The sequence below is a fragment of the Dermochelys coriacea genome, chromosome 2 (assembly GCF_009764565.3).
Source record: "Dermochelys coriacea isolate rDerCor1 chromosome 2, rDerCor1.pri.v4, whole genome shotgun sequence".
In the NCBI taxonomy this organism is placed as follows: Eukaryota; Metazoa; Chordata; order Testudines; family Dermochelyidae; genus Dermochelys; species Dermochelys coriacea.
Window position 1 is genome coordinate 76,428,314 of NC_050069.1, and position 17,614 is coordinate 76,445,927.

Here is a 17,614-nt window from a genome sequence, read left to right on the forward strand (position 1 = left end):
CACTGTTGAAGGTTTCTTTTGGATGAGATGCAAAATTGTGGTACTGATAACTTGAATTCATGTAAGAAAACATGGCATTTAATCCCCCTGCCCCAAGATCAATAGTGCATTGAAATGCCCCAGTGATCTGGCCAAATATTCCAAGTTGAGTAATTAACCATTTTTTCTACAAAAATTACCCCTGCAATTCTATTCTTCTTCTTTACTTCATTTCCTAAATTATTGTATAGTATTATTTTGTATTAAACAGGTATCACATTCCACCCCAGAGCTGGCGACATTTCAGTGGTGGTTTAAGTGATTGCTGTATAGCCAAATCCACATTAAACTCTTTTTGTACAATGTCCATGCAGTGCAGCTCCACTTGTGGTAGCAACATTGGTAATGCTAATGTAGACAGAATGCCAGCACTTTAACGATTGTATTTTTTAGATCTGCTGAGTTGGACAACAGAGTGGCTTAATTTCCAGTGGCTGGTCTACAATAATGCTACTGCTGTTTGGAGATGTACTGGTGCTCCCAATAGCAGAAAATTTGAAGTGAAAAAAGTCTAGTAAGTGTATACACAACTCATCCTTTTGAATGCAAGATGGTAAGATAAATGTAAAGCAGTAGTATAACCTTAAAGAGCAGCTGATGCCATCTGCTAACCTTAAAAGCTTTTGTACTTGAAACATTTCTGCCAGACATTTACTCCTTTTCCTTCATCCGTTATTACTAAGTAAATGAGGATATTTGCATGAAAACAAGAGCTTAGTTTCTTAAAAATTCATCTGTTCCTCCCATATATTCCTCATGTGAAGCCATCAGAACCCTCCATATTTGATATCACAGTCATTTCTACAACAACTAATTATGATAAATAAACAGGAACTCTTAAACAAAGATCCTGTTTTAATCCAAATATCCAAAGTAATAAAGTATGAGGAAAAAGAAATATGTAAAGTTATGTGTGATAGGGTGTTTAACCTACACAAGACAGAACAGCTAAATTAGGCCAATTAACCTGAAACATTGCACCTGGGGAAGATCTAGGGCTTGAAAGGCTGATTGAAGATAGAGCCCAGCTGAAAAGAAACAGGTGGGGCTGATATAAAGCCAGGAAGTTAACAACAGAAAGGGGCTGTAAGGGAAGTAGGCTGTAGTCACTCCCTGAGGGTGGGGAGGTATGTTTGAGGCTATGGAGTTAAGTAATCTGTATTTAATCCCTGGAAAGAGCTAGAAGCTGTAGGAAGGAGTCCAGGAGAAGAGCAATGGACTATGAGGGAAAGCAGATGGCAGTTGCTAGACACAAGGTCTGTAGGCTGGAACCTGGAGTAGAGGGCAGGTCCAGGTTCCCCTACCAGCCACTGAGGGGAATGTCACAGCTGGAGTAATAGAATAGAAGACTACCTAGGACAGTTGGCTGATAGACTGTGATTCCCCAGAAAGGGAGAACTATAGTGACCTGGCTAGAGGGCCAACCCATGAAGAGAGAGCACCCAGAGAGAGAGAGGTGGCAGGGTGTGTGAGCAGGCAAGTTGCAGAGAGGGGTGGGTGTTGGATCTGTATGGAGCTAATCCATAGAGCAGCCAGGAATAAATGCCCTTGTGGTGGGTGGACTCTGTGACATTATGTTATATAGAACCATCATTGTCAAAGCAAAACACTTCACACAGGAAAATGTTGGGTTTGAATTTTTCTGTCATGTAATAAAGAAATACAAGTATGTAAGAAAAGCAATTTCTAGATGAAAATCAAGCTATTTGTTACAGCAGTGTTTTTCAAACTCTGGGTTGTGACCCACTACTGGGTTGCGGCATGTAAGGTGCTGGGTTGCCTTGCTCTAGTCAGCACCGCCGACCGGGATGTTAAAAGTCCCAGCGGCAGTGCTGCCCAGCCAAGGCAGACTAGTGCCTATCTGTTCCGACACCGCGCTGCACCCTAGAAGTGGCTAGCAGTGGGTCCAGCTTCTAAGCGGGGGGGCCGTGGGGCTCTGTGCACTACCCCCACCCCGAGCGCCGGCTCTGCACTCCCATTGGCTGGAAACCGGCCAATGGAAACTGGAGGTGGTGGTGCCTGCAGGTGAAAGTCACGTGGAACCGCTTGCATGCCTCTGCCTAGGAGCCAGACCTGCTGCTGGCCACTTCCAGGGCGCAGTGCGGTCCGTCGTGCCAGGACAGGCAGGAAGCCTGCCTCTGCACCCTGGCTGCACCGCTGAACGGGGGCTGCCGGAGGTAAGCCCACGTCTCAACCCTGTGCTCCAATCCCCTGCCCCAGCCCTGAGCCCTCCCAAACCCAGAACTCCTTCCTGCACCCCAAACCCCTCATCCCCAGCCCCACCTTGGAGCCTATACCCCTAGCCCAGAGCTCTGACCCCCTCCTGCATCCAAACCCCCTATCCTAGCCCATAGCCCCCACCCACACCCTGAACCCCTCATTCCCAGTCCCACCCCGCAGCCCACACCCCAACCCTCTGCCCCAGCCCTGAACCCCTCCCACACCCCAAACCCCTCATCCCCAGCTCCGTTGGGTCACAGGCATCAACAATTTTCTTTAACTGGGTCCCCAGAAAAAAAGTTTAAAAACCACTGTATTAGAGAACAAGAAAATATGTATACTTCAGACTAATTTATTTTTATTTATATATATTATGGTAGTGCTCGAAGGCCCTAAACAGGATTGTGATCAGGCCTCATTGTGCTGGATGCTGTACAAACACAAAGGAAGACAGTATCTGTTTCAAAGACTTTACAATCAATCAGATTTTACTGTTCATCTCCTATTCACCTAGTTCTTATCTCATTCTCACTTTACAAACTGTGCATAGGACTGACCAAGAGCTACTGAAGCAAGCAGACTAGGAATGAAAATGAAATGTACTATCCCTAGATTTTGGAAAGGTACAGAAGTACTCAAGGGCTGCTAAGATTTAACTGGTGTTTTAGGCTTTGCTTAGTGGGAAGCATGACTCAATAGATAAACCTAAAACTGGAACTAGTCATTTATTCTCTGTTTTCAAATAATAATTATAACCTCACAAACTAATGTCCATCTCTCTGTATATAATTCTTGTTCTACCTAGTAGTCCATGCCTTGGATCTCTTTAAGTTATTTTAAACAACATTGTAGTTAGCTGGTCTGTCCTTTGCCACCATTACAAGAATTTGGAATAAGAATATAAGTATGGCAATACTCAGTTAAACCAATGGTCCATCTAGTCCAATAATCTGTTTTTTGACAGTGGCCAATGCCAGATGCTTCAAAGGGAATTAACAGAAAAGGGCAATCATCAAGTGATCCATTTGCTGTTGTCCAGTGCCAGCATCTGGAAGTCAGAGGCCTAAAGACACCCAGAGGCTGGGGTTGCATCCTTGACCATCTTGGCTAATAGCCATTGGTGGGTCTATCCTCCATGAACTTATGTAATTCTTTTCTGAACCCAGTTATAGTGTTGGCCTTCACAAGATCCCTTGGCAAAAAGTTCCACAGGTTGATTGTGTGTTGTGTGAAGAAGTTACTTCCTTCTGTTTGTTTAAATCTGCTGCATGTTAATTCCATTGGGTGACCCCCGGTACTTTTGTTATGTGAGGGGGTAAATAACACTTCCCTATTCACTTTCTCCACCATTCATGATGTTATAGATGTCTATTGTATCTGTCCTTAGTCATCTTTTCTAAGATGAATATCCCAGTCTTTTTAATCTCTCCTCATATGGAAGCCGTTCTGTACCTTTATTCATTTTTGTGCCCTTCTCAGTACCATTTTCATTTCCAATATATCTTTTGTGGGATGGGGCGACCAGGACTGCACACAGTATTCCAGGTGTGGGCATACCATGGATTTATATAGTAGCATTATATTTTCTCTCATTATCTATTCCTTTACTAATGGTTCCTAACATTCTTTTAGCTTTTTTAACTGCCGTTGCACACTGAGCAGATACTATTAAAAAACTATCCACAATGATTCCAAGACCTCTTTCTTGACCGTAACAGCTAATTTAGTCTCAATCATTTTGTATCAATAATTGGGATTATGTTTTCCAATGTGCCTTTATCAACATTGAATTTTATCTGCCATTTTGTTGCCCAGTCACCCAGTTTTATGAGATCCCTTTTTAACTCTTTGCAGTTTGTTCTGGATTCAATTTTTTTGAGTAATTTTTTATAATCTGCAAACTTTTCAACTTCACTGTTTACTCCTTTTTTCATATCATTTATGAATATGTTGAACAGCACTGGTCCCAATACAGAACCCTGAGGGACACCACTATATACCTCTCTCCATTCTGAAAACTGACCATTTATTCCTACCATTTGTTTCCTGTCTTTTAACCAGTTACTGATCCAAGAGAGGACCTTTCCTCTTATCCTGTGATGGCTTACTTTGCCTAAGAACCTTTGGTGAGTGTCAGGGTTCCTTCTCCACTCTGAACCCTAGGGTACAGATGTGGAGACCCACATGAAAGACCCCCTAAGCTTATTCTTACCAGCTTAGGTTAAAAACTTCCGCAAGGTACAAACTTTGCCTTGGCCTTGAACAGTATCCTGCCACCACAATGCGTTTTAAACAAAGAACAGGGGAAAAGCCACTTGGAGACGTCTTCCCCCCCAAAAAATCCCCCCCCAGCCCTACACACCCTCTTTCCTGGGGAGGCTTGAGAATATCATCCTAACCAATTAGTTACAAAATCATCAAAGACCCATACCCCTCAATCTTGGAACAATGGAAAAATCAGTCAGGTTCTTCAAAGAAGGATTTTATTTAAAAAAAAAAGGTAAAAATCATCTCTGTAAAATCAGGATGGAAAATGCTTTACAGGGTATTCAGATTCAAAACACAGAGGATCCCCCTCTGGGCAAAACCTTAAAGTTACAGAAAACAGGAATAAAGCTCCCTCTTAATACGGAAAATTCACATAAAATAAAAGATAAACTAAACCTCCTTGCCTGGCTTACCTATACCGGTTGCAATATTGGAGATTTGGATTAGGATGGGTTGGAGAAGATAGATTTCTGTCTGGCCTCTCTCAGTCCCAAGAGAGAACAACCATGTAAACAAAGAGCACAAACAATAGCCTTCCCCTCTTGCCCCTCCCCCCCAAGATTTGAAAGCATCTTGTCCCCTTATTGGTCCTTTGGGTCAGGTGCCAGCCAGGTTAGCTAAGCTTCTTAACCCTTTACAGGTAACAGGATATTGCCTCTGTCCAGGAGGGATTTTATGACACTGTATACAGAAAGGTGGTTACCCTTCCCTTTATATTTATGACAGTGAGGGACATTGTCGAAGGCTTTCTGAAAGTGCAAGTACACTATATCCACTGGATCATCCTTGTCCACATATTTGTTGACCCCCTCAAAGAATTCTAATAGATTAGGGAGACATGTTTTCCCTTTACCAAAGCTATGTTGACTCTTCCCTAACATATTGTGTTCATATGTGTCTGATAATTCTGTCTTTACTATAATTTCAACCTGTTTGCATGGTACTGAAGCTAGGCTTACCAGCCTGTAATTGACAGGATCACCTCAGGAGCCTTTTTAAAAAATTGGCATCACAGTAGCTATCTGGCATAGAGGCTTATTTTATGTGATAGGTTACTTACCATAGATAGGAGTAGTGTTTCTTTTTTGTTGCAAGTTTTGTAGCATTGGAGATATCTCCCCAGATATAATTGTTTGTTTAATTGAATGTTCAGTGAATTTTGCCATGTACCCGAGACCAGAATGATTACATATGTGAGCAATCACAAGTTGTATGTAAGCAATGACTCCTCTCTCTACGAAGTTAGAACTGTCTGTAATCATTGTTATGGAGATCATCAGGTAAAAATGTGGTAATAGTCTTCCATTAGAACCCTCTTGAGGAGGTGGTAGTATGTACACAGTTCAAGGTACATTATATCCAATTAGTTACAGCTCCTTTATAATTAAACCAATCGTTTCTCAGTTTAGCTAAGCTTTCCTTAATGAGGACACCTTTTCCATTGAGGCTCAGAAAAAGGGCAAGTTTGAAATGTTAAAATGAAATAATTTTCCATTTACTAAGACAAAATAAAGCTTCTGAGAAATTTCTTAAAATGCCTTTTCTTGCGCTCTGCTAACTCAAAGTGCCAAACAGCATGTAATAACATGATCAAATGTTTCCCAGACATTCTTCTTTTGGCAGAACAAGGATGAAAGTTTTCAGACAAAAGTCTTTTCCTTCATCAGAAAGTTTACAAATGCCTGAAAAGGTGTCCTGAACCATAACTCTAGCACCATGAGTATCTTGCCATACTAGTGTGCTAGAGTTACCATCTGTAGATACTAGAACGTCAATGAAAGACACCAGGCGTCACTCATTCACTCTTCATTCTCTGTGCTTTAATGGACATTTACATAACAGTTCATGTTCATATTTCCCAACAGGCAATATTTATAAATTGTAAATGCTTTATTTTAGAATCCCTGTAACAGTTTTGTACATACAAGGCACTTTAAATGGTAAAAACACTGCTTTGTGGTTAATGCTTCATTACAATGAATGGGAGAGGTCACACATCTGTTGGTGCTATATTGTTTCAGTCTGGCTACAGAGCAAACACTACAGCAGTCCATTGATCTATTGTATGAAAACTATCTTTGCAACCAGAAGGACTAGAACCTTAGATTTTCTAAAACAAAGGAAAACCTAGGATCTGCAGCACACAGCAAAACAAACTAAAATAAAACAAAAAAAACAACAAAAAACCCTCAGTCTACAGAATCTATGGATTTTTCTGGCCCCTGCTCAAAAAAAATGCTAAAATCTTAAAGTTCACGTGATTCTGGGGAAGGGAGGAGGTTTTAAGAATTTCTGAAAGAAATGGATTCCATTTCTTTGTAAAGAATCCAAACTTTCATTCAATGAAAATTCTAGCCCTTTCCATTGCAAAGATACTTGTTCAGATTAACCTTGACCGAAAAAAGTCTTCAGCAGCACAAATGGAATTCCACTTGTTTTCCCCAACTTATTAAAGCCATAGGGTTTGTCTAGATTAGGGAAAGTGGTTGAGGCCAGATCAGGGGAAGCCAAGCCTACAATATGAACAGCCAAATTAAAGTAAAAGGTTTTATCTAACTTCATTCACTTTTTCTAATCCAGATAAACCTTGAAGTCTTAATTTCAGAAACTCCTTGTGATGATTTAAAAATCAGGGCCTGATCCTGTATTCCAAGTACACCAATAATCCCCACTGAAATCAATGGCTTTATATATATATATATAAAGCCCTAAAATTCACACTATTTAGATGGTAAATTCTTTGTGTCAGGGACTTTTTGTTATGGGATTATACACTGCCTATCATAATGGGGTCTTGGTCCATAACTGAGGCTCCTAGATGCTACCTCCATGCAACTAATAAATAAAATTATTACATCAAACACTGGATGTGAATCATAAAACCTAATAGTAAATCAAAACAGAAACATTCATTTGGTTAAATTCAGTGATGGCTCATACTCCCCATCTAATCCCATTGTTGGAATTGGTCTGGTCATGTTTTTCTCACCCTATTCCATTGTTCCACCCAATTAATAGTATTTTTGGTCACTTAGGGCATGATCCTGCTCCCACTGAAGTCACTGTGAAATTGTCTACTGTGAGAACAGGATCAGCCCTTTTACAGGATCTCTGTCTGAAGCAGTACTCCTGGATATAGTATCATTATTTTTCCTTTTACTATGGCCCTGCAACTCCCTTTAACATTGAAGGTAACTTGGTACGCATCAAGCATCACCTGTGGTTATGTCACTTTTTTCCTGACCTCCACTACTCTGTGACCTGGCTTCAGTGACAAGCATAATATGGCATCAGTGTGATATGGAAGTGACTGAGAAGCACTCAGCAGGAGATTGTTTTGAGAAGAATCATGTCTCAGTACAGGTAAGCAAGACAGTCATGCCTATCTTATGACACTTTTGCCAAATATGGATTAACATTAAAATTAGGGCTGTCAATTAATCACAGTTAACTCGTGCGATTAACTCAAACAAAAATAATCACAATTTAAAAAAATTAATTACGATTAATTGCACGGTTAAACAATAGAATACCAATTGGAATTTATTAATTATTTTGGATGTTCTTCTACATTTTCAAATATATCAATTTCAATTACAATACAGAGTGCAAAATGTACAATGCTCACTTTATATTATTTTTAATACAAATATTTCCACTGTAAACATGATAAACCAAAGAAATAGTATTTTTCAATGCACCTCATACAAGTACTGTAGTGCAATCTCATTGTCGTGAAAGTGCAACTTACAAATATAGGTTTTTTTGTTACATAACTGCACTCAAAAACAAAATAATGTAAAACTTTAGAGCCTACAAGTCCACTCAGTCCTTTTTCTTGTTCAGCCAATCGCTAAGAGAAACAAGTTCGTTTATGTTTACGGGAGATAATGCTGCCCACTTCTTAATTACAGTGTCACCTGAAAGTGAGAACGGGCGTTCGCATGGCACTGTTGTAGCTGGCGTAGCAAGATACTTACGTGAGAGATGTGCTAAAGATTCATATGCCTCTTCATGCTTCAGCCACCATTCCAGAGGTCATGCGTCCATGCTGATGACGCTTGTTAAAAAAAAGAATGCGTTAATTAAATTTGTGACCGAATTCCTTGGGGGGAGTTTTGTATGTCTCCTTCTCTGTTTTACCCACATTCTGCCACATATTTCATGTTATAGCAATCTCGGATGACGACCCAGCACATATTGTTCATTTTCAGAACATTTTCACTGCAAATCTGACAAAATGCAAAGAAGATACCAATGTGAAATTTCTAAAGATAGCTACAGCACTCAACCTAAGATTTAAGAATCTGAAGTGCCTTCCAAAATCTTAGGGGGATGAGGTGAGGAGCATGCTTTCAGAAGTCTTAAAAGAGCAACACTCTGATGTGGAAACTAAAGAACCTGAACCACCAAAAAAGAAAATCGACCTCCTGCTGGTGGCATCTGATTCAGATGATGAAAATGAACATGCATTGGTCCGCACTACTTTGGATCGTTATCGAGCAGAACCCATCATCAGCATGGATGCATGTCCTCTGGAATGGTGGTTGAAACATCAAGGGACATATGAGTCTTTAGCGCACCTGGCATGGATGTAAATATCTTGCAACGCCGGCTACAACAGTGCCATGCAAACAGCTCTCCTCACTTTCAGGTTACATTTTAAACAAAAAGCAAGCAGCATTATCTTCTGCAAATGTAAACAAACTTGTTTGTCTGAACGATTGGCTGAACAAGTAGAAGGACTGATTGGATTTGTAGGCTCAAAAGTTTTACACTGACTTATTTTTGAATACAGGGGTTTTTTTGTACATAATTCTACATTTCTAAGTACAACTTTCATGATAAAGAGATTGCTCTATAGTATTTGTATTAGGTGAATTGAAAAATACTATTTCTTTTGTTTTTTACAAAAAATATTTGTAATCAAAAATATAAAGTGAGCACTGTACACTTTGTATTGTGCTGTAATTGAAATAAATATATTTGAAAATGTAGAAAACATCCAAAAATATTTAGATAAATTGTATTCTATGATTGTTTAATCACGCAATTAATTGCGATTAATTTTTTAAATCACTTTGACAGTCATAATTAAAATGATATTATTTCCCTTAAAATCTACTGACCAAAGTTCTAATGAGATGCTCTATATTTCCAACTCTCCATTTCTTGGTAGCAATTCCATTGTGGTGTCTGTCCCACAGCTCCAGCAATGGTCACACAAGTCCTGTATTCAACCCGTGTTAAACAGGGCTGTCATGATAATTTTTGGGCCAGTGGCCAATAAAAAATCATGGGCTTCATTGACCTATGTGCATGTCCTACTTTTCTCTGTCCCTTCCCCCAGCCTGTCTTCCTCCTCCTCTATGTACCTCTGTCTACTTTCTCATGGTCCTTTCCCCTTATGTCAAGCATATTTTTAATGTAGTAGCACCCTATGTCTGACTGCCCTCCCAGATCCTACTGCTACTAAGCACGGTGTTGGGAATACTAATATTGCTCTCTAATGCTGATAGATAGTAGTCCTGCCTTTAAACAAAAGTCTTGTCTTTGATTTTGCCTGGACATATATTTGCCTGGAAATATAATATGGTAGCTCTATACATAAAAGCCCAAAGCAAATACAGTATCATGGGACACAGGAGCAGTATTAACAGGGCTCCCAAAACCTCAAGTGATCTGGGCCTGATCCTCTGCAGTGCAGAGCCCTCAACTCCTAATAATTTTATTGGGAGCTGAGCATGCTCAGCACTTCACAAGATTTAGCCAACATGGAAAAGGTGGTGCTTGGAACCAATCTGAAAGTGTTTTAATTTAGAAATATTTCATCATAGGCTGGCCAGCGTGGGGCGCTCTACCACACATATGGATACTGGGAATTCTCTCGATCATTGCCCTTTTCAAAGGGACCTTGCCTTCATGTTGCACAAGTCATTGAGCAAGGAGAGATGGGGAGCAATAAAGTCCAGCATCTCACCTCCGGAGACTCAACAACTACCTTTTGTATTAGTTCGTTTCTTCCAGGGCTGCAGGGGCTAGAAACTCAAATACAATCTATTCTATGCCACCTTCTGCTAAGAACTAAACAACAAATTACACCTTTTGAAAATAAAAATGTAAAATTTATTTTGGGTCAACTGGATGTAGAAAGAGGAGGTGTATTCCCTCCATTGTCCCTGGGCTTAGTCCCCTATCAATCATGTGACAATTTACTTTCATTTCTGGAAATCAGCAATATCAGAAATGTGGACTCATGAAGTTGAGGTTATCAACAGTGTTATTTGTGATAATTAATCCCACATCCTTTGTAGTGGCTTCTGTTTTGTCCATGTGTTCATTTAGAGTGTCTGTACTACACTTGGGCCTCAGAAAAGTGAGACACATCTCTTTTTCTAAAAGATCTGCTCTAGGAATTATTTTAGGGAAGTTCTATGGCCTGTTGTACAGGAAGTCAGAGGAGATGATCACAATGGTCCCTTCTGGCCTTGGAATCTATGAATCAGAGCCCACTTGGGAGGGGTTGGGTTGGAGTTCCTGAGTCTCTGTGGAGTTTGCACCTGCGAAGAGAGCGGTGTAGCATGTCCTAATGCCTGTTAGGATTTTCTTGGTGATGGTCTTATATTGCCCAAAGATGATACAAGCAACCTGTTGGAAGCTATCCTGCTGCTTCGATTCCTGGGGGTGAACTAGAGACTCAAACAGAAGAAAAGAAAACCAGAAGCGTTTTTCTTTTATTTCAAAATGGATAACCTGATCCTCTACCCCTTTTGAATGGTAACTGCTGGGATTTGCTGTCTCTCCGCCAGATGTGTTGGCTATAGTGCCCTCCTCCAGATGTGGCTGCTACTCAAGCTTGTAGGCTAACACCAGGTTCACAGCCCAATTTAATTTGGAGACATAAAATATTCCCCCGCCACTTTTGCATTTTTTAAAAAAATAAGAAGCAGGAAGGGACGTGGGTGGGTGGCGGTGCAGCCAGACTGAGGTCTGCTGCTCCCGCTTCTGTGGGAACCCTGCAAGTTAATGAGAATCCACCCGGGACTGCTGAGCGCTGCCTTAGTCCACCGGGTGCAAAGGAAAATCGCTCTGCCCCCTGCAGCTGGCCCTCTCTCTCATTTGTTGCTCCAATAAGCAATAATTAGGTCCTAAGCTAATGATGTGTCAGCTGATCTGCTGTGTGTGTAGAAGGGAAGGGGGGGGCTCGGTGAAATCTCCATGGAAACCCTCCCCTTGCATCCTCCCCCCCCCCCCACCTGGCTCTGGCTGAGGATGTGCTCGCAGCCGCCGCCGCTTCCCCGCGCCACCTTGCTGCGTGGCCGCCCCGCCTGCCCCGCGCTCTGTGCCCGGCGGCCGCCTGCAGCATGCGCACTGCCCGGGATCCCTAAATGGGACAATTCTGTCCGTCACGTAGCCGCTCAGCCGTCTCCACAGAAACTTTTGTCCCGCTGGCCAATCAGCGCGCGGGCGACGGCGGGGAGGGGGGGGGGTTAGCGTGGAGCTTTGCTCTCGCTCAGCCTGTGCTGCTGCTGCCAGTCCCGGCTCCAGCCGCCGCCAGACCTTCCAATAGAGCCACTGAACGGAGCGAGCCTGGGCGGCGGAGGAGGAGGAGGAGGAGGGGCTGACCCTTTTGCAAGTGCCTGCCTGGGACCAGGGTGCGCCAGGGTGCCGAGGCGTTTCACTTTGTTTTCGTTCTGGAGACCGGAGGAGGAGGAGGAGGAAAACACAAACAAACCCCAAACAACAACAACAACAACAACCAAAAACCAAACCAAAAAAACCCCAACCCCGTCTATAAAAATGGGGAAATGCTGGCTATGAAACGGACCCGGAATGTGTGTGCACTTGTCTGGCCGCCCGTTTAGCAGAGGAGCGGAACAGGAGCAGGACGGGTTGAAGCACACAGAGACAGAGAGTGGGAGTGTGTGTGTCTAAGACAGGGGATCTTGCAGACGCTGGGAGAGGAGGATGGGAACTCCCCTTCTCCTGCTTCCTTTCAATGATTGGAAATAGGTATTGAATGGAGGAGCTGCGGTCTGCATTTGCCTTGGAAGATCGTCAAGAGGAGCTAACAATTTGGCTACTTTCACCAGAGAAGGGGGTGTCCTTCGTTACGTGGTAGGGGAAAAGGGAGAGATCAGAAATCTCAAGGGTGACTTGAAACTGTGGCAAAGCCAAAGGGAGAAAAAAAATCGATCCCTTCAAAAAATAAGGGGGTTCTATTAAGCATCCGTACGCAAACTTACTTCAATGCCTTGTAGCCAGTTTAGCTTGGAAACCCCAGACCAGAGGAGTCCTACATGTGTGAGAACCATTATTAAACTGGCAGACCAGCCGACAGCCGCCTTCTTTTCTTTACCAACATCCTTCTGGGACTGATCTCTCTCCTTTGGTCTAATAGCTGATCATATCTTGCACATATTTTTCCTCCATCTGCTGGGATTTTAAATAAATACATAATTCCTATTAGGGCATCTGAAATTCAATGGGACTGAATAGGAGCAAGTGAAATTTTCACAGACCGTTTACAAAAAATAAAAAATATAAAAAATGTGAATGGGATTTGTTAGGAAGGAAAATAACAGGTAAGAACTTTCTTTCTTTCCCGTACTTTAATGCCCAAAGCAGAGAAATCTAAAGCAAAACCAGACAGGGAACAGAGACCAATTTGCCCTTCACTGTTTCCTCCATCCTGCACAGAGGCTGCTTTAGGAGAGGCACGGTCCTCCAGGACAGACACAGAAAACCCTTTGAAAAAGCAGCGAGGGCTGGCTGGGGTGGAGGGTGTTTTTTCACCTGCACCATCCCCGGTGCAGCCGGGTGGAGCTGATGCATGAGAGAGAAGAATACGAGTCAATATTCTATTTTCTCTTTTTGTTAAGCCAAGGGATAGGATTTTAATTATTTATAAAGCAAAACCCTCTGGGTAGACGCTACTGGAGACATTGGGATAGTCCTGCCTTGCACAATACTGGAGAGCGATCACGTACAGTAGAAGGATAAGAGAAGCCTCTACGAGACCCATTTGCCTTCTGTGATCCGGCACAGTTTTAAAAAAAATGAACAAGAACATTGCTACACTATTGAATTGATTGCTAACCCCCTACCCAACCCCCCCCCCCGCCCCCAACAAAAACAACAACAAAAATCAGCTGGGATCTGCTCGCACCGGGACCTCCTCTCATTCCGTCTTGGTGGTGGATGCATTTTTCATGAGCACTAGGTGAACAGGTGCAAAGTACATTTGGAAGATCCAGGCACGGCCCGTTTTGTAGTGTGTGTGTGGTATCTCGTAGGAGATCATGGAGAGCAGCGACCGGGACATGTACCGCCAGTTTCAGGACTGGTGTCTCAGGACTTACGGGGACTCGGGGAAAACCAAGACAGTGACCCGTAAAAAATACGATCGGATCGTCCAGCTCTTGAATGGCTCCGAATCGAGCTCCACGGATAATGCCAAATTTAAATTCTGGGTCAAATCTAAAGGCTTCCAGCTCGGCAATTCGGACGAGGTCAATGGTGCTGGTGGAAGAGGGAAGCAAGTGCTGTACGTGCCAGTCAAAACCACGGTTAGTAGAGAATTGTCTTCCTTGTTATATGGCGACAAATGCAGCCTATAGTAGGAGAGAGGACAGCCACAGTTGGCCCGTTTCTCTCTTCCCCCCTAAGTCATCACCATGTTGTATTTGCATGTCACATTATGCACAGGTTAGGGCGTTGTGGCCCTTTTAATTTCAAGTGATCGTGCTCCCCACTGCCCCCGCTTCCTCTATGCTGTTATTTTGGGGTGGGCTATTGTCCCGGCCCTTTGGCTGTGTGGTGTCTGTTGCGTGTCTTGCCATTGTATAAAGGCCACACAATTACGATTACAGCGGCACATTTTCATAATATTCTATTGCGATCGATAGAGCTCGGTGTATCCTTATTGGCACGATGCCATATGTGGCGCCGGTCCTTTATTTGGGGGCTTCCCCGGGATATCGGGTTTTTGTATTGTTAGACCACAGCCCCTGAGACACAGAGCAGCAGGGATATGCCTTGATGAATCCGGAGCGTTGTTATTTTATTAAAGGAGGCGAGGAGAGGATGATCAACAAGGAGAGAGAGCGGTTTCCACAGGACCAAATGGTAGATTTTGTTTCTCTTTCTGGGATTGCTCAAGTCTCACAGCTAAAAAGCTTAAACTCAATTGATGCCATCCAGTAGTAGCACCAGCCTTTCCATGATCTGAATCTGAATAGCTAGACGCAGTTCTGACAGCGGAGGAGCTATTATGCTTGGTGGTGGCAAGAGCTACAGAATTTCCTGTTTAAGAAGATGGGAACTATTGGCTACAAGTAGGTTTGCATATCGAACTCTTTAATATATCATTTCCCCCCTCTAAACTACCTCAGGGAATCTAAACTCCTTATTTGGGGATCTAAAGATGGAAACACAGACAGTCTTTTATTTCTGCTTTGGCATTTTGGTTTGATAAACAATATTTTCTTTTGCATTGAAATCTCATCCTGGTCTAATGAATATGCTCCTGGATGGCATAATACAGAAGGCTTCTTGAGAAGTATTCTAGGTTTAATTACAACATGTGTTGCTGGGGAATATCTGGAGATTCTGTAGAAGTATCTTCTTCAAAGTATTAATAAATCAAGGCATTTGTGGTGCTAGTTTATATTTGCCCTCTTTCTAATCATCAAAGTAACTGTGGTCAGGTAGTATAGATGTGGAATTAATTTTGTAAAGGAGTTAAAAGGCAAGAGATAGAGAATGTTCTGAGCGATGTTTATGTTCCCTCCTTACCTCTTCTATTCACAAAGGATTCTAGGTCTGCCTATAGATCCAGGCTTTACATGGAGAATGGCATGTTACTTTTCTAGAGTTAAACAGCAGATTATTAATATTTGATCCTGAGATTTTCTGTAGATCAAATATATTTTGGGATGGAAATTGAAAATCAAGCATAGAACAAAGGAAAAATTATCTCAAATAGAATTATACTTCTAGGCTGAATTATTTTATTCTTCCACTAATTGGAGCAGTGTTTTTTTTAAGTGTCTTGCATGAAAGGTCTTTTATTTCTTATGGGTTTACTTTTCATCACAAGTTCAGAACTGCAAGCAAATTCCTTATTTTGGGGTAAAATTAAATTAATGAACAGTCTGAATAAAAAGGCTAACTTTATTTTTACAAGATTTAGTAAAAGGTAGAGCTATTCTGGGCCTTTCAAAAAACAACTCTTCTTTAGGTCACCAACTTGTCCATTGTCTGGCATCTTTACTAGGCCAGGAGGGTTTGGATTTCCTCCGCGCTTTTTGTTGTTCTTGATTTTTTCCGGTCCCTGTGTCTAGAACCTTTCTTGATGTGTTTATCGGTTAAGAGATTTTAATTAAATGTTGGTCTTAATGCTTCTGCTTACATTTGGAATCCTATGAATATTTGTGTATCTCTCTCTCTCAATAGATAGATAAATATTATAACAACCAACCAGGCACCATAACAAAAGCAGGACAAGAGAGCTACCATGATACAGAAATAAAAATTTGAAGTATGTCTGCATTATATTGAATTATTAAACATAAAATATTAAATAACAGATCCTGCAGTCTTTGCTCAGGTGAAACGTCCACTGACTTCCATTTGCCTAAGTGTTTGGTTTGCAACATCTGTTTCACAGTATAAACAAGAAATGAGTATACACAGCATTCAGATACGACTTATCAGTTACTAAAAACAAATGTCATCCCCCACTTAAACACATGCAATCAACTTCATACTCCAATCACAAAGGGAAGTAGCATTGTTTAAGCAGATCTGTAGAGTGGCATTTATTTGTCTGATATGTTACTATATGACAAAGAGTACCAAATGCTGAATGCTCCAAAAGGAAATGTTTTATATATTATGGGTGAAATCCTGGACCCATTAAAGTTAATGACAAAACTCCCATTGACTTAAATGGTGCTAGGATTTCACTCTATAACTCAAAATTATGTTTTATATAGGAGTAATCTGATGTTTTCAGATGGCACTCTTACAAGTTATTGTTGTTTAGCTCTCAAAAGCCCACCCTTTCATTCATTTAGTGAAATCCACACTAACTATTGAAGAGTTTATTCATTTCTGATCATTCATAACTAACCCTATTGTTTAGGTTCTACAGTACTTATGCCATTTTTGTCTTGCTGTTGTCACAGAAATTTGAGCTCCTCCTGCCCACAGAAACAAACAGAATCAAAGCCTAAAAGAGTAAAAACTTTCTCCATCACTTGATCTCTCAATAGTAAAAGTAATTAATGTACAATTAATCATCAGTGGTAATTCTGGCCAGCACAAGCATTCTCTGCGCATTACTTAGATGAAATTACAATTTTAACTTCAGAGTCATAAACTGATCAAAAATAAGCAAATAATATCCAATGACGTTGTTCGGAATTATTCTCTCCTTGAAGCTCTAAGGTTTGTTGCTCAGCTTTGCTGTCAGCCACAGAGATTTGCTCCTGATGGTGCTGTAATCCACTGCTGCTGGTAATTAGACATCATTACTGCTGCGTTAAAGGGAAAGAGAGAAGGGGAGAGGACAGACTGGGGCTAATTAACTACTTGATTCTAATGAAAGAAAGAGAGACTGATAGCAACTGGGAGGTTGAACCGGAACAGACTAGACATACAGCGCAGACTTAATTGAAGCAAGGGTATCTTGCAGGCTCAGAGTAGCTAAGGCTTGGTCTACTTTTTGTATTTCATGGGCAGTGACATGCTAGGTTTTGTCCATTTTCCCCATTGCTTGTTTGGTGAGCATCCCAAAATCACAAGCCTGTTTTAAATATCAGCTTAAATATACAAGTAAGCAGAATATTTAGATAGTTACATGTAGTCTTCTTCTATTTTACTGGCCTGGTCTCCTCAAGAGCAACAGGAACAAATCAATCTCTGAATGTTCACATCCCTCTGTGGTCTAGGAGATGCACTTTAGGTCACCAAGCAATAACATCCTGCAAAACAGCCATTTTAGGTCCAGAGTGGGACAACACACAGTGAAGTATTTGAATACACAGTCCAGCGAACATCCTACTTCTTCTACTTTTCACAT

At 41.6% G+C, this 17,614-nt stretch overlaps 1 protein-coding gene and 1 long non-coding RNA gene across 4 annotated transcripts in view; both read left to right on the plus strand.

Annotated features, from left to right (window-relative positions):
* Window positions 1-2,163: 2,163 nt before the first annotated feature.
* On the plus strand, window positions 2,164-10,782 carry LOC119852216. Its single transcript, XR_005291565.2, has 3 exons — window positions 2,164-2,216; window positions 7,799-7,890; window positions 10,365-10,782. It is a non-coding gene; the product is annotated as an uncharacterized LOC119852216 (long non-coding RNA).
* Window positions 10,783-11,999: 1,217 nt separating this feature from the next.
* The window catches only part of NOL4 (nucleolar protein 4), a 268,955-nt gene continuing 263,340 nt past the window's right edge, over window positions 12,000-17,614 (plus strand). The window contains exon 1 of one of the 3 annotated variants that reach the window (XM_038392935.2): window positions 12,000-14,096. In XM_038392935.2, coding sequence (XP_038248863.1) covers window positions 13,830-14,096 — 267 coding nt within the window. In that variant the 5' untranslated portion in view covers window positions 12,000-13,829. Of the gene's footprint in view, window positions 14,097-14,444; window positions 14,865-17,614 lie in introns of those variants that run through there. The other 2 variants (XM_038392933.2, XM_038392936.2) reach the window with 2 other exon arrangements.